Genomic DNA, 27,316 nt, shown 5'->3' with positions numbered 1-27,316 from the left:
TCTAGGCTCCCTCTAGGTGCTGAAAGCCAAGGTTTATTTGAAATGACACAAGAGTGCTGAGCAGAGTGACTGCTTCTCCACAATATTTGTAATAGTTGAAAGCTAACTCAGTATGAGCTTACCTTAATAGCAATTGCAGACATAAAGCCTACTAAATAATCTTGAAGAAGCCACTCCTTATCTGAGGGGAGTTTACAGCCTCTGGTAGTAGTGCAGGTAACCAGCATAGGAGACCATTTCAGTTTCTAGCTGACATGATGGCTTAAAGGGCTGAGTTAACAAGGCCAAGGCTATTTTTTTGCACATACCCACTTCTCTTGGTACCCTCAGCAGTGCTGCCTCAGCAGCTCAGCTTTGTCCTCAGAGAGCTGTCCCAGGCAACAGCTTGGTGCATCAGTACACAGGGTGGACTGCAGCCACAGACACTTTAGAGTTACATCAGTTGGGAGTCAGGCAACCCAACTAGAAAGGTTTGATAAAATCACCATCAGTAAACTGTCATGAACCAGCCCTTTCACAAGAAATCTGTTTACATGATTTCAATTAAATTCCAATTTTTTATTTAAAAGTTTTAAGTGTGTGTGTACACGTACTTTGTTATTGCTTTTTTTTTCTGTAATGAATTAATTTGATAGAAGATGCTTTAGGAAGCTTAATACTAAAGCCCTAATATCTTTGTCAGAATTAATTAGTTGTTCACAAAGATTCACATACTCGGAACTTTTTAAAGAACGTTTATTATTTTCAAAGTTTAATAACTTTGGTTTCAAGTGCAAAGCAAAAATCAAAGTAGAAGACAGACAACAGCAGTCAGGAATAGATCAAAATTCCACATTCATTAATGCCACTCCAGTGTTTTTTCCACACATTTTCCACTCAGATCTGAAAGTTCTAGCGGGGGGCGTCAGCACTATTTCCATTTCACAGACAAAACCAAGGTACAGGGAGTGCAAGGCTGTAACTTGCTCAATGCTATTGGCTAAACCAGTGCCAGAAGTAGAATCTCCATTACTCAAGTCCTCAAGTCCAGGTGCTGGAAATTCCCCTCTCCTTTCCTGTCTGTCAAAGGGCGGCAGGCAGTAATGACCGTGCCCGCTGTGCTCTTCCCTCCCTGCCCTACCTTACCTCTTGCAGGTGCCAGGGAATGGAGCCAGCGCAGCCAGCCCACAACTCCGTGTCCTCACGCAGCTAGTGGTGTCTCGGCGAGGAGACCCCGAGTACGTCAAACACGTACACGGCCTTATTTCGGACGGAGGGAACCGAGGACGAACATCTACACACGATAAGAAGGCGATAAGAAGGCAATCAGAAGCCCAAACATCGCCCTCGGGGCCCTCCAGACCTCTCTCCAAGCGGAGCCCAAAGGGAACAAGTCCCTGTCCTCACCCTGCACTGCACCGGAGCCCCCCAGAGCCGCCCAGCCTCCGGGGAGAGCTCCCGAGCGCGCACAGCCGGCCCGGCTCAGGACACTGCGCTGGCAGCGAGCAGAACAAGTGAAAGATATACAGTATTCCCCCCGCGGCGAAGCAGCTCCCGACACTGCGGGAGCGGCAGTCCCGGGACGGGCCCGGCCTGGCCCCCCGGGATCCGCTCCCTCCAACACTTCCGCGTCGGGGGCCCGTCCGCGCATGTGCGAGCGGCACCGGCACCCCCCACCCCGCCGGCCGTCCCTGGCTGTACCACTGTGTGCCCAACGTATGGGTAGAGGCAGAAGAGGGCAGCGGCTCCAGGCAGCTCTGCGCGCCTCAGCCCCGCTGAGACTCGTCATCGAGAATCCTGTTCTCTCCTTCAGCCTATGGGTGCCCTCCAAACTCGCTTCTCCCTCAGTACCCGCACGCGATCTACCCCAACTTCCCCCGGGGATGTGCTGTGGTACATGCCGCTCCCAGCTGATTCGGTGGCTTGACGAAACCATCGCTCTCAGGACGGGGGGAGCCGCGGTGCCGAAGGGGGGCACGCATTGTTGCGCGAGGGGCCGAGCGGTGCTCCGGGGAGGGCGGGCGCGCGCCGCTGCGGCACCGGGGCGGTCACTGGCACCGGCGGGCGGGCGGCGCCGCCGCACGAAGCTCCGCGTCCCCGTGCCGCCGCCTCTCCGCTCCCCTGCCCGCCCCATCGGCAGGGTGCGGCCGGGCCCCCCCGCGCCCTCCCCTCCGCCGCCTCCCCAGTGGTGCCGCCCGGCTCCAGCTGACCGGCCTGGAATCCCGGCCGGGAGCCGCGCGCCCCCCGCCCGCCGCCGCCCCGCGCCCCGGCCCCACCATGGGAGACGCCGGCAGCGAGCGCAGCAAGGCGCCCAGCCTGCCCCCGCGCTGCCCCTGCGGCTTCTGGGGGTGAGCCGGGCCCGGGGCTGGGCTGGGGCGGAGAGGGACGGAGGGGGGCGGGTGGCCAGGCGAAGGGCGAGGCGGCGGGGGGCCGCGGCCGGGCGGGGGGGACACGGGCCAGGTCGTAACCCCGGGCGCTGGCCTGTCGCGGGGGCCGAGCCCGCAGCTCGCTACGGGGAGGGGGCGGCCCCGGGCCCCTGCCGGGCGGGCCGCGGTGTTCCCCCCACCTCGGAAGAGGGATGTGTCCCTGCCGGTGGGTGCCGGGTCCCGGGGGGCCTGGTCCGTGCTGTCGGCGGCGGCTCCTGGCTCGGAGGCAGCGGGTGCCCCGGGGGGAGGTGGCTGCGCTGCCCCCGGCGCGGAGGGGGAGGGGGTGCCCGCGGCCCCCCCGCCGCCCGGACACCGCGGCCTTCCCGGCAGCCCGGCGGGGGAGGCCCGACCGCTTCCCCAGGCACGCAGGTTTCGTGGAGAGGCCGCCCCTCCTCTGGGGCTGCGGGCTGCGCTCCGGGGCCTGCCTGCAGCTCCTCAAAGGCGCAGATGAGTAATGCGGGCCCCTGGGTGCCCTGACGGGTGTCCCTGACACATCCCTGCCCCGTGCCCGGGAACGGAGAGCTGTCGCTACGATTCACGCAGGGCAGCGTAACTAATGAGGGAAAAAGGCTAAGGACAAAAACATACTTCTTTCTCCACCTTACGAAAGCGAAGTGGTTCATAATAGATAAGGCCCTCGTTAGCTGCTTGCTGATACCCTTCTAGGAAGAAGGAAGTAGGGGTCATTACTGTTTGCCGAAGGTGAAAAGAAAAAGTAAATCTGTTCCTTCCTAAAGTACCATTTCTGGGGTCATGTCTGTTGAAGACATTTCCGTTAGTGATTTTTAAAAAAAAAATCAGATGTGTCAGGGGAGATGGTGTTCTAGCAGATACGCATCGTCATAAAATGTCTTTAGTGTCTATCACAGCAACATTAGTCCCTAATGTTCTTATTTATGGAAAATTCAAAGAATATGTGACTAAATAGACTTTTGAGGGCCCACCTGAGATTTACACTTGTCTGATTGTACCTTCTTGGGATTTATGTAATGCAATTTAAGGTACTCTGGGGAAGTGGAGGCTGAGAGAAAAGAGATGCAATAAGAGTGATTTAGTGATGTCACTGTACATTTGGTTGGTTTATTATAGTGGCAGGATTTTAAATGAAATCCCATTTTTGAGTTATGACAGAAGCCTGAATTGCAACAAATGCCATGGCCCTTTTGGGAGTCATCTTACAAGACAGATTATAAATACATGGTGAATTATTTTGTTTATTTTTGTCTTGTTAGGCTCCCATATTTGGGTCTGATATTTTTTGTAAAGTAGTGGAGAACAAGTTTTTGGTATCTCTAATGTGGTGCACAGACTTCTGTAATGTAATACTTATGGGAGAATTATCAAAAGTTGAAAGTGAACTTTTTTCTTTGGGCTCAACTTCTTGGCTAGTTCAGCATGTTTTGATAATGAGAAGAAAATCTGGTGCTTTGTGTTCAAGGATCTGCTTAATAGTTACAGGAGGCTCTCAAGAAAACCCATTGCCTTTAAAGCTGATTTTTTTAAAACATGCTTCCCTTGCACAAGTGGTATTTTTTTGCCCTCTCCCTTTTTTTTCCTTTCAGAGTGCCATCCATGCAGGGGTGTTTTTGTATGATAGTTTTGTAAGACAGCAGTGTGGAACAAAACCCTCACTTTTTCCACTGATACAGTGAATGAATTAGCCTGTTTTGCAGTCTCTTTAAGTGTCTGCCAGGTGCATTTCAATACACAGTGGCAAACTCAATATCTATTTGTCAGCTTTATAAAAACTGTGCTGTCAATTTTCAGAGTTGATTGCTGTACTTTTCAGTCCTGAAAAAGCTTAAGTGACTACATGACCTTATTTACCTAGGCCTTGCTAGTACTTGGACGGATTGTCTGGTAAATCAGTGCAGATGTGCCTTCCTATTGAAGTTGCATTGTCAGGAGTTCTTAAGGGGTTACAGTTTTATGCCAGCTTTTTGAAGAAAGTGAGTTGTGATAGCAAAAAGACTTGCATTCATCTGAAGTTGAAATTCTGCTGCTCTGGATGTCTGCTAGGGTTATGACCATCAACACATGTTAGACAGCATCTTACCTGTGACTTTCATGTCATCTTAATGTCTGTCAAGTCACGTTTTGGAACAACAGGGCCAGGACACTTAAAGCTATGAAAAGTTTTGAAACTTGAATTTGAATTCGTAAATGAGGTAACGTTGAGGAACAGTATAGTTTTGAATTTTCCGGTCCCTGTCAGTGCAATGGTTGAGAACCCTTTCACTGTTCTTGAGTGAACCCAAGCCAGGTGAGCAGCACAGCAATTCTTTGTCTGGGTGTCAGACAGTAAGGACTAGATTTTACCAAGTATAAAAGATGATGCCTTTTTTTTTTTAATTGATTTTATGTAATGCTTACAGGACTGTTTGTAGTAATGTTTGTGCATGTTTTCTGTAGTAAGCCACAATGACAAGAAACATTAAAGACTGAAAGAAGTGTTAAAATTGAAGTAAGCTGTGGGTTACTGTGCTAAAGCTTGCCAATTGGTTGAACCAGGGTTAGAAGTAGCTCCAGAGACACGTGGTGATAGTGATGGCATGCAAAGAGATTACAGAGCAGACTAGTATGTACCATTGCATTGAAGTTGGAGGGGTTCTTCTTTTAAAAGACTTGGGTTTATATTAGAAATTCAGATCCTCAACATTTCAAGAATCTCTAGAGACTGGAAAACTACTAAAATCTTGATGTTTCAAGATCTAAGAGACTGAAAAATGAACAGCTGAAAGAAGATAGTTTGAGTGAGGCTGTTAAGAACTTCTGAAACATCTGCTTAAGGTCAACAACTAACTTTTGCTTGCCTTTTGTTGAAGATCACGGAATCCATCCTTAAATCTGCAGACTTGCCCTTCTTTTTAGAATCCCAGTCTGTCATTTCTGCTCAAATAAAGTTTAAATGGAGCACTGAGATGGTTTTTATATTTTACAAAATCATTTCACTTACCCGGATAATCTCAATTGGGAAACCTCATCAGTATTCATGTTATTTATGAAAAATTCATACAATTTAGTGTTTGGAAATATTTTGCTTCCCTTTCTCCCTGTTTTTATATCTTCAACTTCGATCATTAACAATTATCTCACAATTTATGGGAATAGTCTTAGTGTACAAAGATTGGAAAGGGTTCAGTATGCAAGTTTTTATTTTAGATTACTTCATCTAAAGTATGCTGTACTTAACTTCTGATTCCTATGACCCGGAAAAATGCTTTCTTATTTTCCTGGTTAACAGACCAGAGAATCACAGAATCGTGTAATGTTTATTTTTTCTTGCACTACTGGATTTCAGAAGCCTTTCTCTCATGGTGTATATGAGCTCGAGGTTTAAGATTTTATAAACACATGAAAATATTACTGGGTGTATTATATTCCAGTTGAGCCTTTTTGCTTATTAGAAACGAGGCTGATTCTTAATGACCTACATGTTGGCAATTTCCCACTGGCTTTTAAAGATCTCCATGAAGGTTTCATTTGAGTGAAACCATCAGAGGACTGGAGATACTACTGTTAAATGGTTATATACATAGAAGGGACTAATGAGCTGGTGGTAGCATATACTGTGAAAAGAGCATGTCACAGAGGGTTATACTTCTACAATTCTATTTGTACTGTAGTGACTGCTGCTTATCTTTTTTATTGTCTAGGCTGATACCATACCACTGCATTTAGTGCCTTAGAACCAGAAAAGAAGGAAATGTGTTAATAGATGTAAAACAAATGAATTCCATTCTTGAAATGGTGGCAGCCAGCAGGAAGTTGATTGAAAACACAGTATGATTAGTTTAATCTCATCTTAGTTCTGGCAACTATAAGGTACTGTAGTCAACTAAAACTGATAGCAATATTATTTGAGAACATGCCAGGAGGGCTTTTGCAGGATCTTACCATTTGCTCTGCCTTTCTGTGACACTGCATGCATCATATGTGTGATGAGACACTGTGCCCCAAGCATTTTGTGCAGGCCCAATTCAGAGTTTATTTCTGAGTCTGGATTTTCCAGTCACTTATTTATCATCAGATCCTTACCATGCCAATCTGGCTCTTTCCTCAATTTTGTTTGCTAAAATTAAACATTTGATCAAACAGTGAATCATTTAACATAAGCATGATGAGTTTGTGAGTGTATATCACCAAAGCTTGCTTTTAGCTTCTAAACAAACAGTGGTTATATATATGTGCCATTTAGAAGCCTCTTTTCTGACTAGTCTTTTCTTTTTTTTGTGATTACAGCTGTTCATTCCATAGGAACTCTCAGTGTTCCTTTTTAATAAACACTGCCTTTTTAATAAACACTGTAATCTCACAGGCAGTGTAGGTCATTGTGAATGCATAATGCCTCCCTAAACCTAATTTTGCGTTAATTGTTGTGGCAACCTCACATAGATGTTCCTAAATGAGGCTTGAGCAAACTGCTGAAATATGTACCTTTCCCTCTGAGAATCTGTTTTCACTGGGCTTGGATCATGCAGTTCCTTAGCCAGGCTTTCACTGACTGGCACTTTGGATCAGATGCTGGAGTAAGCAGTGAATTTGTTGGTTTATGTGAGACAGTGCTATTTTGCTCTTATGTTAAGACAAAAATAGTTTAATATTGTAATTTTTTAATATTATGCATCTGTTAAATTCTTGGATAAAAGAACTTGAAGCAGTTTATATTTAAATCCAGAATTAACTGGATATATATATATAATATATATTATATATAATATATTAACTATATTATATATATCTATGATGTGTTGCACAGACAGAAGTGACAGATTATTTAACTGAGAAACAAGGAGTCTGATGAGAAATTGATTTATTTACAACTTTCCTACAAAGTGCTACAGTGTATGATAAGGGATATTGGAGAGACACTGAAATTACTTGCTTAGATCCTAATTTTAGATGATATTGAGAGTTATGAGATAGAGAAACTTCTGTCTGACGAGAGAGTGGTGGTGAGGAATTGAGCTTTGTCATGTTAATTTTTTGAATAAAAATATGCAGAATAAAGAATGATGATTGTGATTTCCTTCAGTCATAATACAACTAGAAGGACATATCAAATAAAGTCAAAAGATACAAATTTTATTGACTTTTTTGTACCATGAGCACTTGCCTCTTGCAACTGCAGTTGCAAGGTACCACATTTTTGCTAAGTTTTCCATTTGCTGTAGAAGCTTACCTTGTGAAATGGGGCTTATTGGCACTTGAAGTAAAAGCAGATGAACTGGATTTAATGCTTTAACTGTAATAAGCTCTTTTCTAGGAATGTGAAAACAATGCTTTCTTTTGCAGTACTTAATGGAATAGACAAAACAGAAAGGAGATTTTGTTATTTGATGAAAACCATCTGTTCTGGATCAGACCGAAGTTGCATCCAGCTCTATTTCTGATTTGGGTGATAAGTGATGCTGAGGGAATAGCATAAGGACAGAGCAAGCATGCAGTGATGCTTATCTTGGTATACCTCCTTTGCTTCTGGCAGTCTGACGTAAGGATGTCCTCTGTTTTATAGATTTACAGCTTAGTAGGTCTTACCTATTTTTCAATAAATTTGCATAATGAATTGGTGAAGCCATATGTACTCTTGACCCTTAAAATGTCCTGCAGGAAGACATTCCATAATTTAACCATTCTCTCTGTGGGGAAAAAAAAAGTAATTGATTTTGTTTCCTTTAAACTTGCTGTGTGATAATTCTAAGGAATGAATTAATTCAAACAGCCGGTGTATGAGGGCGTTTTATTTAAGAAGATACAAAAATAGGCTTACTTGATTAAAAATGTCTGTTAACTTAGTGCAGCCAGAATTTGAGGAAAAAGCCCTCTTGTGCAAACCATGAATTTATTCAATATCTGTATATAAAATGTTTTATAAATATTTTCTAATTTTAAATGGGTGCTGTGTTAATTATAGATAGGCATATCAAGCACCCTTTAATCTAATTGTAACTTCCTCATCGGTGAGAATGAAATTCACTAACATAGCTGCTGTTCTTAGAAGTGGAACAAACAAGGAAGAAGTAGATTGTCCTCCTTTTGGAAGCTTGGAGGAGTTAAAAGTTACTGTGTCTAGGTCACCTTCTGAGTTTCTGTCTTCCTTTGTGACAGAACCTTCTTCATCTCTTCTGTAAATGGTGGTAGTCAAAGGCAGTACTGTTTGGGCAGTGCTGACAATTATTCCACAGGTAATACTAGGAAATATCTGTCTTAGTGCTAATTAGTAAAATGTTCAAATGTTGTGTGGTACCATAGATGAGATTTGTATATATAATGCTTCATTTTGACGAAGATGCTTTTGGTTCTCAAAAGTTTCTGATAAGCCTAGTCAGTCAGAGGGTTATAATATAGGTATCAGTTTTGGGGAAATACTGATGCTGATTTTAATTCCATAAATTTCAAACAATTAACCACTTCCGTTGAAATTTGATGTTAATATTTTTGCTGCATGTTGGACAACTGTTGAAGTCTCAAATTGGTGGAAGCCTTACGACCCAATATTTCTTTTAAGGTGTTGAAATCGGTGATGCAGAACATTAACTAGCGAGAATGATCCTTGATTGATGTATTTATTGGACGTGTCTAGTTTTCACTTGAATGTTTTCACTAACATGCTGTGCCATTGCTGAATTTTAATTCCTTTTTAAATGGGAAGTTAGTGCATATAAATAGACACAGGCTTTCTTTAGAGCCAGTGGGTAAAAATTATGAATGTGATGTACTTTCTCAGCCAATTACTGCTTATATTCTTTGAAGTTAAAAATGTAATTGTGTTCATGTGTCTCCTCAGATATGCAACCTTGACTGATACAATTGTCATTATTCTTCACTAGTTAAGACAAATGTCTTGTGAGTGTTGTTTTTTCCCCTCTTTTTTTAACTGAAGTGTCAGAAATATTTCCTGTGTATTTTGAACAGGCAGGGCTCACTAGGTTGGAGTCCCTTCTTTGCTTTTGGAAGAATTGAAAATCAGGCAGTAGCTGCAGCATGAATCAACTTTTCTTGATGATAGATCTGTGAAGAAACTTAGGTCACAGTAGCTGCAGATATTTAAAATGGCATCTCCTCAAGACACTGAGAAGGCCACAGAACAAAATATTGTTGGGGACACCATATGCATTGAATAATAAATGGTTCTGACAAGTGAAACCTTTGTGTGAATGACCACAATGGTTTCAGGCTGTGGAGATGACATTAATGTACAGAAGTAGTGGGTTGGTATTTTTAGGTTCTGCAAAAATGCACTATCATTATCTTCTAATTTAAGATTTTGATGTAAAGCTATTTTTGTAATAGAGATGAGTCTTTTGTTTGAAATGCTGGAAAGTTTATATACTTAAAGAATGTGGGGTTAAACTTCTGTTTTTTGACACTTTTTTGGAATCTTGAATGTCAAACAGTGTACTGTAATGCATAGCTCCATTAACTCTTAAGTTATTCCTTACCTGTACTCAGGAAAACATAGTAGTTTGAGAGTTGCAGTATTCCATGAGGAGAAGGAATATGTTTGCAGTTATCTGTTCTGTTTCTGTTTATAGCATCTGCCTAGTAGCATTGTGGTGAGTGCAGTACTTGCCTGTACAGAAAAGTTGTATTAGAAAATGGTCAATGGATTTTTACACTTAAAGTGTCATCTGTCATCTTCTGTGCAGCAGGGAATGCTGCTCCATGTTGTGTGGGAAAGACTTTTCAGTATCCTGTTTGATTCCATCTGTTTAATCTGGCCACCATTTGCATGCTCTGAACTTGAACAATATAAGTCAATGCAAGGAAGATAAAATTCAGTTTCTAAGTATTGTAGTATTTTTATTAGTGTTTTAAAGAAATCTGTTTCTAATATTACTTTCATCAGTGTTATGTCCTTTAATAAATGTACTTTGGCTATAGTGTTGCATTTCCAATGTTTGTGTGGTGTAAATTAGAGACTAACCGGAAGTGCTGAAAAATTTTGAGTGGAGATAAAAACCAGTTGTCCTGAAATAATTTTAATAAGCAGTCAGACAAACAGAGAAAAAGAGTTTGGTTGATGATTACTGTCTAGTTTATGGCTCTTTAGATTATGTAGTCTCTAATGTTGGGTGAATTGTTTATTTGAAGACCTGTCTTAGTAAAGTATATATTTAACTTCTGCTTGGTTGAATGTATGATTTAAGTTGAAAGTCCTATTTTAAGTCCTGAGCATCTAAGGAAGGGAGAGGAGGAAGGAGCATGATACTAGATTTGAAGCAGTGTTTAAAAGAACAAAAAACAGAAAAAACAGGTTTCAACCTAGTTCTGCCCTTGGAAAAGCAGAGTCCAAAGTCATGTCCTCATTGACTTTATTGCTAAAACACAACTGTCCTTCACAATATGACTGTTATTGGCATCAACTCTGTCACCATAGCTGCAGCATTTTTAGCTGTAATTATTATATTCAGGAGTGTCTCAGAGGAAGTTGTATATGTAAAGTAGGCAAAATGCTGTCATTTAGCAAGAGTCCCTCAGTATTGGAAATTGTGTTGTCCTCTAACTATTGATTAGATGTTATTTTAGTCCAGGATAACGTCAATATTAAGGAGCCTGGCTTTTTGATGAATCAATTAAGTGTCTTTGAAACTTTTCTTTAACAAGTATCCACTATTACTGAGTGAAATGCATTTTTTACCTGAAGCAAGAAGAGTTCTGGGTTGGGTATTGCTGACACCAGTTTGCCAGATGAGGCATTAGTAATGCTTGTTCATTGCTTAATGCCCTACTGTTACCGGTTCCTTAGTAATCTCCTTCAGTGAACTAATGGATAGTAATGGTTTCCAAAATTGTCTGGGTGTTAAAAATGCTTGCTTATTCATGCAAATAGGTTTCAAATGTTCTCCTGAATTGTTAACATGTTTATCAATTTAGAATCTATTCATTTCTATTTTTAGAATAAACTTTTGACTGTGTTCTATGAAGAAATTAAAGCAATTCTCATGTAGCAAGTTTCCATAATGAAGATTCTCTCCAATTTTAATTTGTAAGCATGTTAGTACAATTATTTCATTTTTAATAGGAAAAAAGCATCATAATTTGAGTTTTTTAAATGCACAGAATTTTACAAAATTTAAGATATATTTCAAATTCTTTGAAGAAGCTGAAATATTGTTGTTTTTTTACGTAGATGTGTGGATGACCATTATTTTTGCCGTTACTTGTAAAGGACTTTTAGGATTAGTCCATGTATACTCACTACCTTCCCAGGTGCTGACTCATTTTTTAACTTTTGAAAGAAAGCAATTAACAATAATATTTGCACACTTCAAATATATTTTTCTTGGCATTGAGACTTTGTGATTAGTAGTTCTTGGCAAAATAATTGAAATTAAACTTGCCTTGGAAATAATAATTAAGATGGAGCAGGTTGACTCCTTTTATTTAGGAAAGTGGACTAACTGCTGTTTGTTAACTCCTGGCATTGTCAAATACATGGAGTATTTGTGATACTCCTAGCATATCTATTTTGGAGTATAATTCTTTTCCAAATCTAACATCAAGCTAAATGCTAGAATGCCTCTGCATATAGTGTTGAATGTCACTATGTATTCTTGTCTTATTTTGACTGTAGTTTATTAGAAGTTACTTTATTTTGGACACTGGATGTGTTCCTGTTTTACTTTCTCTTGGGTACTACTTTTAGATGTTGAGCTCTAATGCTGATTTTTTAAAGACATCTCTTTATTACAAGACTTTAGAGACTATAAACCCATAAAGATATGGGTAGTAGGATATTCAATTTATAATAAAAGTACCCTTCCTGACATTTAAGTTTGGAAAGGATTTATTGCTATTTCTGCTGCTGATACACTGTTTGACAGACAGTCCATGTTTTTCTCTGCATGGACTCTATCTGTTTCCATTTGTGAACCATATATCCTCCTTCATTCAATTCCACAGGAGCCTTGAATGAGAGATGTAGCAAGGAGTATTTAGGAGCAAGGACTATTTTAATTTAGAAGCAGGTGTTTGTTTTAAATCAGAACTTGCTGTAGGACAATATTGACCCATTGACATGTTGTTTCCCAAGTGGTTCATCTAGAAGGAAGTGTTTGTGGTGGGTGGAGGAAATCTCTTTCAATCAGAGGAGTTGCTATGCAATTAGAAGAGCAAGAACTGCCTGCATTACACATCTGTGAGTCTCAGGTGGTTTTGCAGCACTCTCTTGATGAAGATAGGACCCCATTATTATCCATTATTCTGTGATGCAGTCTCTCCTTTGACTATTAAAGTTCTTGTGTGACTAATTCAGGAAAGACCAGAAATCTTTCTGGTGAATAATTAACGCTTCCTGTTCCGCTCAAGTGACTTGCAAAGAGAGATTCAAAAGGTAAAAACAAAACCACAGTGATGTATATTATTATATAGCAAATTGATGCATTATATTATACTGAAAATGCCATCACTTAGTGGTATAACAAGAACTCCAGCATTACAGTTTAAAATTCAGTTGCCTTAGCTGAAACAGAGCTGAAATTCAGATAACAAAATACTCGTTGGTGCTGAAACTGCTGTAATTGCAATCCCAAAGTAAACAGAAATAGACCAGTGCTTTGAGAAACTTAAGTCTGCAGCTTTCAGAGATTGTTTTAAATGTTTTTTTGGTTGCTTTCTGTGCTTTTTTTTGCCCCTTTTCAGTTCAAGTTTCCATCACACTCCTAGAGCAATTGAGACAGAAAGTGATTGAGCTGCTTTCTTATTAGCATCCTTTTTGACCTTATTATTTCAGTTTGCCGATTTAGAGTGGCTTTCTGACTTCTGCTAGCAAGGTTTTTTGCAAACTTGTATGAAGAAGATATGTTCTATTATTATTATTATTGACTATTTGAGGCCGCTAAACAACCAGTGAGTATTTAAATGAGTTTATGGTCCAAATGGATTTATACTTTTAAGGTTGCCTAGTAAAATTCTGACACAAATGGAAGCTTCAAGGACTTGTGTTCTTTGGGTGTCTGTGAAGGCAGTTAGAGAAGAGGGCCTGGGAAATGTGAGCATGATCTTCATCTTGTGATTATTAGCTGGTTAATCAGTGGTGCTTAACTTTCTGTGGCTTAGTTTTCTTGTCCCTCATCATTCTGTAGGACAAATTCTGAAAGTAAGTGTTACATTTTTAGTAACACAGCTGACTACTTAATTTGGAAAAAGTAGACCAGCTTTTGGAGGCACAGGCATTTCTTCAGTGTATGGGAAAGTTAATCTACTTTTTCTAAGAATGTACCTAGATATTACCTCTGTCCCCAAAATCAGTCTTGCCCATACTCTTAGGTCATCATGGTTGCAATGACATGGCAGTCAAGTGTGTTCTACCAGCCAGGACAGGTGGCCAGATTTAATGTTTCTTTATTTTTTTTCAGCTGTTTTATGTGTATGTTGTTCAGAAACCCCTGTTTTTGGCATGATAAGTAGCAAAAAATGTGGTGTTCTCCTTACCACAAAAGATTGAACTGTTTGGTTTGTACCATCTAGAAAAAACTAGAGATGTGTTGAAATTGCTTTGAGTCTAGTTGAATTAGGCAAGTGTAAACATTTTCTTTGAGTGGGTATAGGTAGTATTTTACTTTCCCAAAACAGAGCAAAATCATCTACATGAATTGACTGGAGAAAAATGATCCTTAGCTGAAAATCCAAAATTGTCATCTGCCAGTCTACTGTTTGCACAGTCACATGTTGGGTAAAAATTCTGGGAACTAAGAGGGCAAGAAAACCATGTACATGAAATTAGTAATTCACATATTTACTATTAGTTTAATAGCTGAAGACACTTTTTTTTTGTTCTGTTGCATGTCACTAAATTTCCCAGATTTCGGTCATGCATTAGTGTAAATGGAGAGTGACAAAAGATTCTGTGGGCCCTTTTCATCAGGGGCCTTCCATGTATAAAGGATGCAACTGAAGAAGGTGCACAGTTTTATGATAATAAACCTAAAGTCAGGCAGAATCATTGAAATACCAGGTTTTCTTTTTTATTTTACTCAAAGACTAGAGATGATTGAAGAGTTATGGGCTGATACTGCTACTTACATTAATTTTTAAAACTCATTTTAACTCCTGCTTCTGTTTAGGATTCAACATTAATTTGAGGTGGTTAATGTACCAGTAGTAGAGTTGCCGTTTGCAGCTGCAGCCTGGCACAGTGGTTAGGTGGTTAAAACTTGCTTGTTCTTGTGTACTGAGAAGGTTACACAGCTTGGACGAGAGTTCAGGATGAGGTAAGGTTTCGGGGCTCATTTGTATTACTTGCTGTTAATGATCACTCTGCTTGCTTACCGTGCCTTTGCCTGAGATTGCCTTCAGAGATGCATAAAAAGCTGCTCTAACGAAAGAGCCTTTGCTGTTTGCATGCATGAGAATAAAATATTTAACTTGGCCCTGATTTTCCGCTGTCAGAATTGGATGAAATAAATGTACTGACTGTGATTTATTCCCTCAGTCCCCATTATTAGAGGAAAATAAGAAGTTGAGGATTGTTCCCACACTTTCTCCATGTTTTTCTAAAATAGGAAAATGGTGAGACTAATAATGGTTTCTCTGAGTACTGTGATGCCCTTGTTTTTGTTTGTGTAAATAATTCTAGGCTGTCTACTTTGAACACTTAGAAAATAGTAGAAGCTACCTTGTGAAAATGACAGCTGTGAAGATTACAACTTACATTAGTTTGGATCAGTGAAGATGGAAAAGCCAAAATATCACCCTGCTTAAAGGTTTCCTTCTTTCATAGGATGAAGGATGTAGGATGAAGGATTTTTTTTCACTAGATGTTTAAAGCCCTTGAACTTTAAAGCAAAATATGCATTCTGACTTCTTTTTACCCTGGTAATTGAAATGCAGTTGCCTGAGACCTGGGAAGTGTGCTATGTGAAATAGGAGAAGGGCACAACGCATTACATGGGGGGGTCTCATCCCATCTTCACATCTGTCTGACTCCCTTTCTAGAAAGTGCTGTTCCCTGACCTGCCAGCCACTGAAGGGCACGTGCAGCAGCTCATTTTCTCCCCTTCCCATGGAGAGATGACCAGTGCAAACCTAGTGGAGAAGACTGAGCTGCCCTTACTGCCTTCTGTAGTAGCTGTGGTCTTGCTTAGGGGGCTTTCACCTGAACAGCAGTGCAGTAAGAGCTCCTGACTCAGCTTCCTAGGCACCATGTGAGAAAGACTGTCCACAAACATCTACACTCGGGAATAAATTTAGGCTGGCAAAACTTTAAAGTAGATAGGAAGGGGGAAGGGTAAAGCATGTTCACATTTCGATTATTCCTTTAGTTCCCTTGTTGCCGCCTCTTCTAAGTTTTCCAAGTACAAAAGAAAAATCTAGATATTTTTATTTTTGTCAACGAAAGAATATAATAGTTTTGGGTGACCTTGTTCTGTCTGTCCTCCAGCCATTAAATTTTAGTTCTGCTGCACTTGCATAAATGCTTTAGTTATAAATTTATAAGGAAAATGTCAAGTGGCTAGTCACAAAGTGTGATCTGTCTTATTATGTAGATGCTGCAAACTTCTCCACATACTGCTTAAAACTCTTTAGAAAAAAGTCACTGCTTATGTGCAATTGAATTATGACACCAAGAAACACATTAGAGAATGGTAAGCACCAATGCTTTTTGCAATTTTACTTTAGATCCTGACGGAGTCAGTAGGACATCGGAGGGTAAGGTTTAAGATGTTTGAGAGATCCTAATTATTTACTTAGAAGAGGCTGCTGATGGGTTTTATGTAGCTTTGAAGTACTTCTCTTCAATTAATTGTATGAATTAACAGAGCTTATATATTTAAAATGCAAAAGTACCCTGATGTAGATCCATCTATTTAAATTTTGGAGTTTAAATTTTCTGGGTCACTGACTAACTCAACAGATTTGGTTGTGTCAAAGTTGTTTCCAAACAAGACTTACTGCTGTTGATAGCATATTTGATGATTGACCTAAACACTTAACTAACCCCCCTGTGATTTAGCATGCATGGTGTTTACTTACTTGCATTTCTCATTAGCTAGATGCTGAGAGGAAATGAGATTAGCGGGTTTTGTTTATGTTTTGGCAGATTCTTGTATAACACTTTGTTGTACTGCTGCATTGCGAAGATGATAAATAGGAAATGCTGGGTTTTTCAAAATAGAAAAACTTCTACTTGTTTCTTTGCGCTTTATGTGATTTGTTGCAATTTACAAGTGATAGCCGTGTACATCCTGCTTTTCAGAGCTGCCACAGAGACTGAAATATAAGATAAATACATTTTTCGTTGATACTTCGGTTTTACTAAACCTAAACTTGCAACACCAATCACATGAAAATATTTATTTGTACTTTAGGGACGCAAAGAGTTCCCTAAACTGGAGGAATCATTTGTCAAGTTGACATTATGTAGAATTGTCATCTGTTAATAAATCGGTGTGTTCTGCACTAGAGTAGTTCAAAATCCTAAAATGGAATTACTTCCCAAGGCATGTAAAAGAAGTGTGATGCAACATAGACCAGGAAATACCTGTGTCTAGTAGAGATACAAATGAGTTCAGCTACAAAAGTATAACATTGGGAAGAATGCAGAGGAGATTGAAAATCAAATTATTTGTTATCCTACTGCAAACATAAAGGGAGATCTGTGAATCTGTGAAGGTGTGTATGAGAAATGCTGAATGATCTCTACTGGGTATATAATTTGCTGCTTACAGGAGCAAAATTTGCATGGTGACTGGGTAAAAGCAGAGGGCAGGGTTGCTTGCACACTGTACAACCTGTGAGGAATCATTTGAGCTCAATTTCAGAGAAAGCACAAAACAACTTTATATTGCATTGGATGGGTGTTATCAAACTCCATCTTTGGGAGACAAGCAGTAAGAAAGAACTTGAGCTTTATTTTCCCTCTCTATGTCATTAAGAGGAGTGAGAACGATGCTGAAAGGCATAAGGTTGAAAGATATTTGTGAGAAAAACAGCTACAATTTCTCACTACACCTTGGAGCATGAAAATGGAAAAATATTACATTGGTAGAAATCATGAATCAATGGGTATTTTCATTCTAGAGAGTATTATAGTCTTGTCTTCTGTGTTTCTCTTACTGAGGTTGTTTTTGTATGATTTCAAGTATTGAAAAGCTTAAGACTGATGTAAACACAACTGAATTCTGATATAGAGTCACAGAGTCTGTTGTATTTTTTTCCTTGTGCAGCTTGAGTTTTGAGTGATTCCTGAGAGGGCCTTTTAGGTAGCGATGCCCTGAAAATAACATGATTGGGTTAAAACCAAGAGAACTCATTATCTTTCATGAGTAACAAAGCAAACATAGTTCTGGTAACTGAGTGTCCTTCACTGAAAATCTAAATATAATAAATGATTTCAAAGCATTTAAATGACTTGTGCATTAAGCCCCCTTGACACTCAGGAGCTTTGGAAAATGTTGCATTATCATCCATACTTATATAATGTGATCAAACAGCGATTTTAGGTTTGTAGGACTGCATCCAGAGCCAGAACTGTGCTGAATTATCTTAGTGGAGTGATTTACTTCAATGGCAGAGTCAGCACTGGATAGGCTTATATATGACTTGATCTAAGTACATCTAAAATGTAGTTGTGCAGTCTTACTTCTTTTAGAAAACGTGTATATGTTTAATATTGAACCAGCTTTTAACAACCCTGAAAGGAGTTGCATGTTGGAATAAATAATACAGTTTTGCATCTTTTCCCCAACTGACAATACAACAGAGCAAAAACTCCTGTATATGCAATCTGTAGTTCACATTCAATCTAGTTTTAAAAATTGAGAACATTTTAAAGGAATGTAATGAAATAAGTTAATTAAATAAGTTAACTATGATTCTGTCCCTGGTTTGCAAATCTGAAAATAAGTACATGGCGACATTCATATTCTTAAATATCCATACAAAGTGTTTTTCTCAGGAGTGCAGTTGTTTTTTGTTGTAGCTTCACAATAATTAATTTCATAAGGCAGGGTTTTTTACTTCTTACTGGTTACTCTTTTATGTGTTTAATTACCGGCAGAGATCATCTTGTGTGCATACAAAAATGTAAATGTTTTCCCCACTAGTAAGATGCATCACTCCACAGTAAACTACTATTGTTTCTGATCATAAACTCTTTTGGAAGAAATACTTTATCAGTATTATGTTCACATTTTTTTTATGACTATTTTTTTGACAGACCCTGTAGCACTATGCCAAATTTTTGCATCGTTTGACTTCTTTTCAGTTTTGAGTTGGAAATTTCTTCAGGTATTTGTTATCTTTCAAAAAAATACAGTAATTTTTCTTTGCAAAACATTGTGGATTTGTTGTGTGAGTATGTTTACAACCTGCAAAATAGTCTACAAGTTCAAGGGAAAAATTTGGAAATCCCAAGTGTAGTGTATCCATTCGGTTGCATTTTAACTCCTGTGTGAGTTTCTCTGCAGCCTCATTGTGCAATATGTTTAAGTATCTCATGGAATCTGGCAGCGCTGGTAGCAATAGGATTTTTTCTGAACAGAGCAATCAAATAAATTGTTTGAAGTAGGGGACAAGACAGGATTACTGAACACATTGACTAGTGTGAGGGGAATAATTTAAGTGATGGTAATGGGAAAAAAGGGTGTTTAAAATATACTTAAGTTTGGGTGTCGTGAAACAGCAGGTTTTCAAGTTCCCATACTTCTTTGTTAAATTCAGAGGAGAGGTGGCAGTGCAAAGAGGCAGGGACAATATCTGTCATCAGTATGCATGTTTAATGTTCAATCCTGTGAACTTAAAGGTATTTGGAGTATTTTTGCCTTTACCTACAGTGTTTACCATAATAAATGCACCCCAAAAAGCTCCTCTAGTTTCAGTGAAGTGTGGATACCTGTGCTGGGTATGAAATAGTCCATGAGCCCAGGCAAGCTGTAAGCTTGACATTCCAGGGTGTGATGTTTGATTCAGTTTGAAAAGCCTCAGTAACCTGGAAGACGAGTCAGTAGTGAAAAAAACCTACATTACTCCATCCACACAAATTCTGCTTTTGCGATTATATATGGGGCCAACAGAATGTAAAGCTTTCATACAATACAGCTCTTATGGAGAAGACTAATGTTTTTGGCGGTGTTCTTCCTTCCTCTAAGCAGCCTTTGAATTATTTAAGACACTTCTATAAAATCATAAAAGTTTTTTTTCTAATTATGCTGTATATGCCATAAGTACAGCTGCAATCACTGACCTTCAGCTGTATAATAAGGTAAAAAATTTCAAAACCTTTGGGCTTTATGTATAAGTGCATCGCTTTGTACATCAGGGAAACTTCACTGAAGAGTGAAGGCCAGATTATTCAACTGAATATTCCAATTCACAGGATCTTTTTTTTTAACCATAGATGTAATACTTCTATTCAAACTGAAAGTGATGATTCAAAATAAGACACTTACCTTTAGGGAACAAAAAGCAGAATGAAGAGAGACAGGTATGACAGTCTGTCCAATTGGCAGCTGAGAGGTAAGAAGCAGGTAGTTCAAAAACTTGGTTTATTTTCCTCTTTGGACCATTTGGTCACTGTTACTGAGGAGGCTTCTGGACCTTGTGCTTGGGGATGAAATGTTCACACTGTATTACAGGAACAGACCTTGCCCACATTGTGTGACCAGTTTTAGTATAGGTGTTAGAAAGGAAAAATGAAACTTGCAGTGTAGTTATGGTTCTCTTGCACAGTACCAAAACCACAAAACTGAATATAACTTTTATTCCTCTGAAACTACTTACTGTGATGCTTGCTGTAGCTGATGGGTAAACTGTGAAAGGTGATTTAGTTAAATGCAAGCTAGAATTCCTATTTGCATCTTGAAGATGCACTTTAGGAAGGTGTTGGTCACTGATTCACAAATAGTAAAAAAATTTAGCTTTAATAGCCAAAACAGTGTAAGATAGCTAGGGAAATGGGAGGATTTGTGAATTTTTGTTGAAGTTTTTTGAGTGTTTTTTGTTGGGTTTTTGCCCTTCTTTTTTCCCCCCTAGAATGAGTGTTGTAACAGGGAAGAGCATAGTTTCATAATTTTAAGGCATTTTATTTCAAGTGTGAGGGTTTAATGTATGTTTAGAAAGTTGTCTAGATAAAATGACTTGTAAGCATTTTGTCTTTATATTGCTTTGTACTCTTACATTAGGAACGCCAAGAGCTGACTGCTTATGATTTCTAGTCAGTTTCAGGTTTCCAGGCAGCACATTTCACAAGCCATGAACTGTCAGCAGCATTAACTGTGTACTGATACAATATACATATCTATTTTTTTCTCTATCTGTCTACAGATGTGTATTTCTGTCTTGTTTGGAGCATGGTGGTAATGATGCCAAGGTTGTGGGTTTGATCCCTGTATGGGCCATTCACTTCAAGAGTTGGACTTGGTCATCCTTGTGGTTCCTTTTCCAACTCAGACTATTCTATATTTTTCTCTATATCTGTATATCTCACTTACTTTGAAACCATTAACCTTAGTGCTTTCTTACTAAATTCAACATTTAGTCTGCTGTAGCTGACTTTAGCAAAGAAGCTGTCTTACCTTTTTTTAAACTTTAAGGTTGTCCTAGTTTGGAGGACAGGTGTCTGCTAAGAAAGGCAGGAGCCTCTCTTTGAAGTGGTGAATGTAAACCCCCTCCCTCCAAATTATAATTTTGAAATCAAGGGGCTTTCAGGCAAAGATATGGGAATTAGGAATAACAGTTCTTTTCTAGGGAAATTAAAATAGAAATACAGTACTACAAAGAAACAAACTCCAAACCCTGACAAAGTCAGAGTACAACCTGACACCCAGTCAGGCAGGGTGTTGGTAGCAGTCCCATTAAATGGTGGCTGCATCCTCCTGCAGTGACAGATGTGATTCAGTTGGAGCAGTGCTCCTGCAGAAGGTGCAGTTTCCCTCCGGAGTCCAGTGGTGATGTGTAGAAAATCCAGCTTCTCGCTGGAGTCCAGTGGAGAAAGGGGTTCCCTTAGTGTCCCAAAACCTCTGTTTTTATCTTAGTAAGAAATGTTGGGCTCTTCCCCCTGGCTGGAGCAACTTCCAATGGGATGAAGTAATTTTATCAGTCACACAGTGGGACTCAATGGGCCATTAGCAGAAGATACCTCGCTGGAGGAAGGATGGGTTGTGAAAAGATAAAGAACAATGCCCCGCCTGGTTTCAATGGATGGCCCATTAGCGGAATATCTCCCGTGGAGATAAGGATCACTGCCCCCACCCTCAACAGATGGTGATAGAATAGACCTTTTATCACACCCTGTATTGTAACCCAAGACAGGTATAAGGAAACAAAATTTCTTATGTGATGCATAGAAAAGCAAAAGCTTTACCAATGTTTAGAAAGTCCAGTAATTACAGTTCTCAGATGACCTGCAAATGAAATTTGAAGGAGAATCAAAATCTGGAGTCTAAAACCCTAGCCATTTAATAATACTAAACCACTTACCTTTTTAAAAAGGGACTGCTGAAAGAAAGTGTCTCACTTGCTTTTATTCTGTTGTTTTAACCTTTATAGAGACACTTGAAGACTGAAATTTTTCAGTAGAACTGGTGGGCCTGTCAGACTACTACTTTGCTTCTGCTGAAGTTACAAAAATCTCCAGTGCAGAAGTGGGAGTTCCTGCAAACCTTTACTGAGGGAGCGGGAAGTGAGTTGAAATTATGATTTTATGCACTTTGGCATTACTCAAATATTTTTGAATGACCCTCATTCTATTTAAATAGAATAAATATTTTTTTTTTAATAGATTCTTACCTCGGTAGTAATACCTTCCAATGTGTTCATTCTTTCACCTTCTGATTTGCTAGTTTTATTGTCCTGAAAAGAAAAGCAGAAAAAAATAAACCAGGATTCTTGTAATACAGTGTAAAAAGGAGGCAAACAGATACATGCTTGTGTAATTGCTTGTATTTTCTTTCCTATACTAGCCAAGTTTTCTGGGTCGTTTTGCTTGTGCGATACTGAATCCTGTAATATGCTAAGTTGTAATATTTATCCCATTTCATTTAATACAGTATTTAACATTAACCCTTCTAATAACATAAAAGACTACCACATCAATAAATGTATTTGATTACTAAATACTAATTTTGGTGAGTTGTATTTCTTATCTATAGATTTATTTGCAGATATGAGCAAATAATATTTGCAGGCTAAGTTATCGTATAGTTGTGCCCACTGCAGATGGCATTCACTGCAGCCTTGCAATGCAAATGCAAGCAGGTTATGATTTAATTTGGATTTTGTAGAGCTGAGGGAAGATCTGAACATGCTGTAAGTCCTGTTGTGACTAACCCATTGGTACTGGAGTGTGGTAACTTGTTTCTGTAATGCACATTAAATTCTTTTTAGTGTTTCTAGTAGTTCAACTGATCCAGTGTTTACAACAGCAGAAACCCATGTGTGTTGGTAGTTTGAGTTGTAAAATGTTTCACAGATGTTAGAGTACCTAGAGAATTATAAATGTTCAGTGCAAACTAGCAGAGACCCAGAGTACGGGTTTAGTTAACACAGCAGACAGGCACTGTGTTAACTCCTGCCTGTGTGGGTACTTTTCTGTGATGCCACTTCATTTTAAGGGTGCTGGGTAGAACCCATGGATGTTAGACCAGTGGTGTATTTGAAAGTATATTGAGTCATTAAGAGTTTTCTGACCTTAGTTATGTGTGAAGGCTAAGGGGAAATGACCACCATCTAATAAAGGAGAAGCAGTTTCTCCCCAGCTTCTTTTACTGCTTTTGTATTGCTATATCTGATATTTTAAATTTTTTTTAAGCTCCCCAGACCTTTTAAGCCAAGAACTAAACTGAGATTTGGAGTCCAGTTCACTTTCCCTCAGTAAGGTAATTAGATACACTGGAACAATTTGCCAGTTCTTCATAGGATGTGCTCAATAAAAACCAGGTTGGAATATTTACTATTAAATATCTTCCTGTATTAGTGAACACTGTGGGACCCAACTTGTCTTTCTTAGAAACACTTTTGATTGAATGCATACTGAGCTCATATCATACACATCATAAACATCTCTTAGGAAAATGAGTGATTTTAAGAATTATATTTACAAGATGTTTTCAAAGTTGCTTTCGTAGTTGCGTACATATCACAACACCTGCATTATTTATTTTGTACCAAATTCACCCTAATACCTTTAAGAAAACAAAGATTAAACTTCTGATTATAGAGTATTGTTGTTGTAGATCTGACTGTCTTCTCAGGTAGTAATCAAGTAAATAACAGAGTTTGATGTTCATGCCACTGGTTCCAATTTAACAAATTGTAGCAGTCCCCAGGTAAGGTGGGTGGTAGCTGGAAGTTAGCCCATGCGTAAGTGATTAGAATATGCTTGCTGTAGATTGTGAGCAGTGCTGATTGACAGCATGATTTATTCTGTGTCAGGGATAACAGCAGCAGCATTTACAGTGATGAGTGTTAGTTAAAATTTCAAGCAGAGAGTCCTTTAAGCCTGAGATGACAGGCTGTATGGAGAAAGAGAACTTAAAATGTATCTGTGAATCTGTTCTTTTCCCCAATCCTTTTTCTGCTTTTCTGGTACAGATACTCATCCTGGAATATAAGGGATTGATTTTCAGGCATGCTGCAGTTGAACATGCAGAGAGTACAGTTCTTGGTCACAATCAGAAACAAAACAATTGAGGACCAGATCCCCAACACTTGGATATTTAAAATAATTGTAATTTGTTAGGATAACTAGATTAACTACCAAATCTGGTTATGTGGAAACAAATTGCTGTTACTTTCTTTTAGAATTTTGAGAAATGTGGTTTTTGGTCATATTTTGAAAAGGTATAGAGAGTTGAAAGATGCAAAAATAAGAAACTCAGAATAATCTGGCATAAAAATACCAGTGATCCATTAGGACATTGTGGCACTTATCTGATAGATCCAATTCAGCACTGCTGCTGTCTGGGTTGTTTTCTGTGTGCTGTGCTCATTGTGTTTCAGTTCTTGTGGAAGATACTTCATGCTGTTGAGTTCCTGATCAATGCCATGACAGCAGTAGTGACCATATAGCTGCAAAAGGGAATGAAAAGATAGTGGTCTATTTAAAAAACAAAAAGAAAAACATCTGTATAATTATTAACATTTACATATTAAGACTCAGAATACTTTTATTTAATTGTATATTTTTGTTTCATTGTTGACAGAGAAAGGTAAACATGCAGATGTTTATGCAGTAACCTTTCCCATAATGGAGAGTTCTGCTTTTATCAGGTGTTTGTTTGAAGAGTTTCAATTTTCTCTGTGGAAGAAATGAATAAAAAGAGACTAGTAATATTTCAGTTTTATTCAGTGAGTCAGGTCCATGTTAACTTGAATTAACCTGTGATAAAAGAAAATAGCAAAGACTGGAATACTCTCTACAAAAAGAGCACATATGGTGCTCTTCATCTGTGTTTTGAAAAAGCTTTGCTACAGTAAATAAATAAACTTAGTTCTTCTGTAGTAGAACCAAATTGTATGGCTACCATTACAGAAAGACCAGCAGCCAGACCTATAAGCTAGCTGTAGGTAATGAGAAGATTTAATATAATCATAATTTAGAATTTGATATTATATCAGTGATAGGCAAGTTTAAAATCTGCATTTAGCAAATAACTTTTTTTCTCACTCTAGAATTGTAGTGGGATATTTAAGATGCTTTTTCTTTCTGAAAAAAACTCGGGGTACTATTTCTGTTGTAATTACTCTTGGAGGTCATGCATTTGCAGTCAGAATGCTGGAAAATGCAAAACATGGACACTGTGGTGCATTACATTATTTTAATGTTTTTTCCTGTTTTTCAACTACAAATTCTGGACATTATGTCTCAAATCATTTGGGCTCAGGATGTTTATTGCAATCTACTTTTTAATGTGTGGTTCTTTAGCCCAGTTAAATTTATTTTAAGCATTTTTCTATGTAAAGGAAAATTGAGAAGGGTTTTCAGATAACATACTTGGATAAAGTAGAGTTGAGGCAGCTGTTCCTCCTGGGCACATGAATCATAGGATTTGAGCAAAAGAGCACGTTTACTTGCAGTTCGGTTACTGAACTCTACCACGTTGTTTACTCAGTAACTTTCCAAAATCCCTTGAAAAAAAGAATGGCATGGAGCAGCATTTCCTGGGTCAAGCTCAGGTCTTGGAAATTGTGTTGAAGATATAGGGAGGAGCTGAGATTTTCAGATATTAAAATATCTTTCATGTTTAGTGTTTTAATCACAGCTTAAGAAAACCTCAAAACTAACCAAGCAAAAAACCCAAAATAATGTTTCCCTTCCCCCTAAAAGAACTACTCAAGTCTTTCATGCACTTCCATTTCATTTTGGATTTCTTAATTGTGCAGATTTCCTACACCGCCACTTTGGGATTTGTTTTTGGATGCACTGATTTGGGATGTTTCATAGAGCATACCCCTTCAGCAAATGAAGGGTCTTGGGGCTGATGACACTTGCCATGGCCAGTGTACACTGTGTTTTAGAAGCTCCTGAGAAAGCAACTTCATACAGAACAGTGCTGAAAAAAGGATGCTGCTTTATGTGAGCTGTTAATGGAGCTGTAGGTCCCTGCCTAAGTTTGGTGTTTCACTGAACTAATGGTGGTATAACTGCTGTTGTATTTCTTTACCTGTGGTTGTGCCTGGGTGCACATGTGGGAAAGAAGAAATCGCGCCTTTTTCTATGTGCTGATTCATGTCTTGCTTTGTATAAGTCGTTGTTATTATCGGCCTCATTCTTGCTTATAGTGTTTTGGGTGTTTTTTGAGGGCTTGTTTGCTTTTTGAAGTGGTGTTACCAAACATGTTTGTGTTGCTTTGTTCCTTAACTCTTTGTTCTAAATTTTACCTGTTTTATTTAGTCTTTTTCAGATACTTTAGAAGTTGAATGTTTAACGCAGAAACACTGTGAAGAAAATATTTATATACAGTTTTATGCTGGTTAGAAATTCTATTTTGGTTGGAATTATGCTGTACTGTTAGAAAACGTCAAAGTTACTTATGAGAAGATAGCTCTTCTTAAGGTTAAACATTCAAAGTATTGTTCTGAGCCAAGGGTTTGTGTAATGTGTTGGTGAAAACATTAGTTAATAACATTTCTGCAGTATAGCAAAAGAGTTACACTCTTTCTTTACTTAGGTATAGTTCTTTTGAGGGTGGGAGCTTCTGTTCATTACCTGATAGATACAAAATCCGGGACAGACATCTACCTGAGAGCTATTAGGAAATAGACCCAAAATTTTGGGGTAACCAAGATGAACATGTAAACTTGTTTTTGTTAAGAGTAGCATAGTCTTGGGTGGTTTATTCCAATTTTAAAAGTGAGGTTTTATGTGGTTTTTTTCCCCTGCTTTCTTTGTCTTATTTTTCTGCTATTGTAACAGCAGTGGGGGAATTGTTTTCTGACAGTGTAGGTAGATCTGCTTCCAGGAATGTTTTGTTTAGTTAACTGACAGATTGTTCCTACTGTAGGCATAATCTTAATACAATCCAAATTCATGAGGAGGAGCTGAAATACTCTAGTTTTCTAAAATAGATCATGAGACATAGCTGCATTTTCACACCTGAGAACTGAAAATGTTTGCATGTAGTCCATCAGGTGTAGAGGCAGCAGTGACCAGAGTAAGAGCCCCATTGCTTCTTGACTGTGCAATTGAATATAAGGCAGACTAGGATGAAAGAAAGTGAATTTCAAATGGTGAAACTTCCCATCCAACTAAACTTTTGGGGACTACTGAAACCTGTTTTAAATGGGGAGAAGGAAAAATGCCTGCTAACTTCTTTTTGCTGTGTTCATGAACAATGCAGTAAGATAGGACTGCAGGCACCTTGTCAGATTTCTTCAACTGCTTTTCAAGAAGTGCTACAATTCATATGTGCACTTGTGGAAGGATTCGATGACCAAGGAGTGCAGAAAACCATAAAAGGGAGCTTGTC

At 38.9% G+C, this 27,316-nt stretch overlaps 1 protein-coding gene and 1 long non-coding RNA gene across 2 annotated transcripts in view; one reads left to right on the top strand and one right to left on the bottom strand.

Moving 5' to 3' along the window:
* Nucleotides 1-719: 719 nt before the first annotated feature.
* LOC116994196 lies at nucleotides 720-1,615 on the bottom strand. Its single transcript, XR_004417430.1, has 2 exons — nucleotides 1,387-1,615; nucleotides 720-1,273 (listed from the first exon to the last, which is right to left on the bottom strand). It is a non-coding gene; the product is annotated as an uncharacterized LOC116994196 (long non-coding RNA).
* Nucleotides 1,616-2,170: 555 nt separating this feature from the next.
* Nucleotides 2,171-27,316, top strand: part of ZFAND3 (zinc finger AN1-type containing 3) — a 134,039-nt gene continuing 108,893 nt past the window's right edge. The window contains exon 1 of the mRNA XM_033055204.2: nucleotides 2,171-2,327. Within this exon, the coding sequence (XP_032911095.1) occupies nucleotides 2,257-2,327 (71 nt within the window). The 5' untranslated portion in view covers nucleotides 2,171-2,256. The remainder of the gene's footprint in view (nucleotides 2,328-27,316) is intronic.

Source organism: Catharus ustulatus, chromosome 3 (genome assembly GCF_009819885.2).
Source record: "Catharus ustulatus isolate bCatUst1 chromosome 3, bCatUst1.pri.v2, whole genome shotgun sequence".
NCBI classification, from domain to species: domain Eukaryota; kingdom Metazoa; phylum Chordata; class Aves; order Passeriformes; family Turdidae; genus Catharus; species Catharus ustulatus.
The sequence above is the reverse complement of the archived record's forward strand: the minus strand, read 5'-3'. Positions and strand labels throughout refer to the sequence as shown.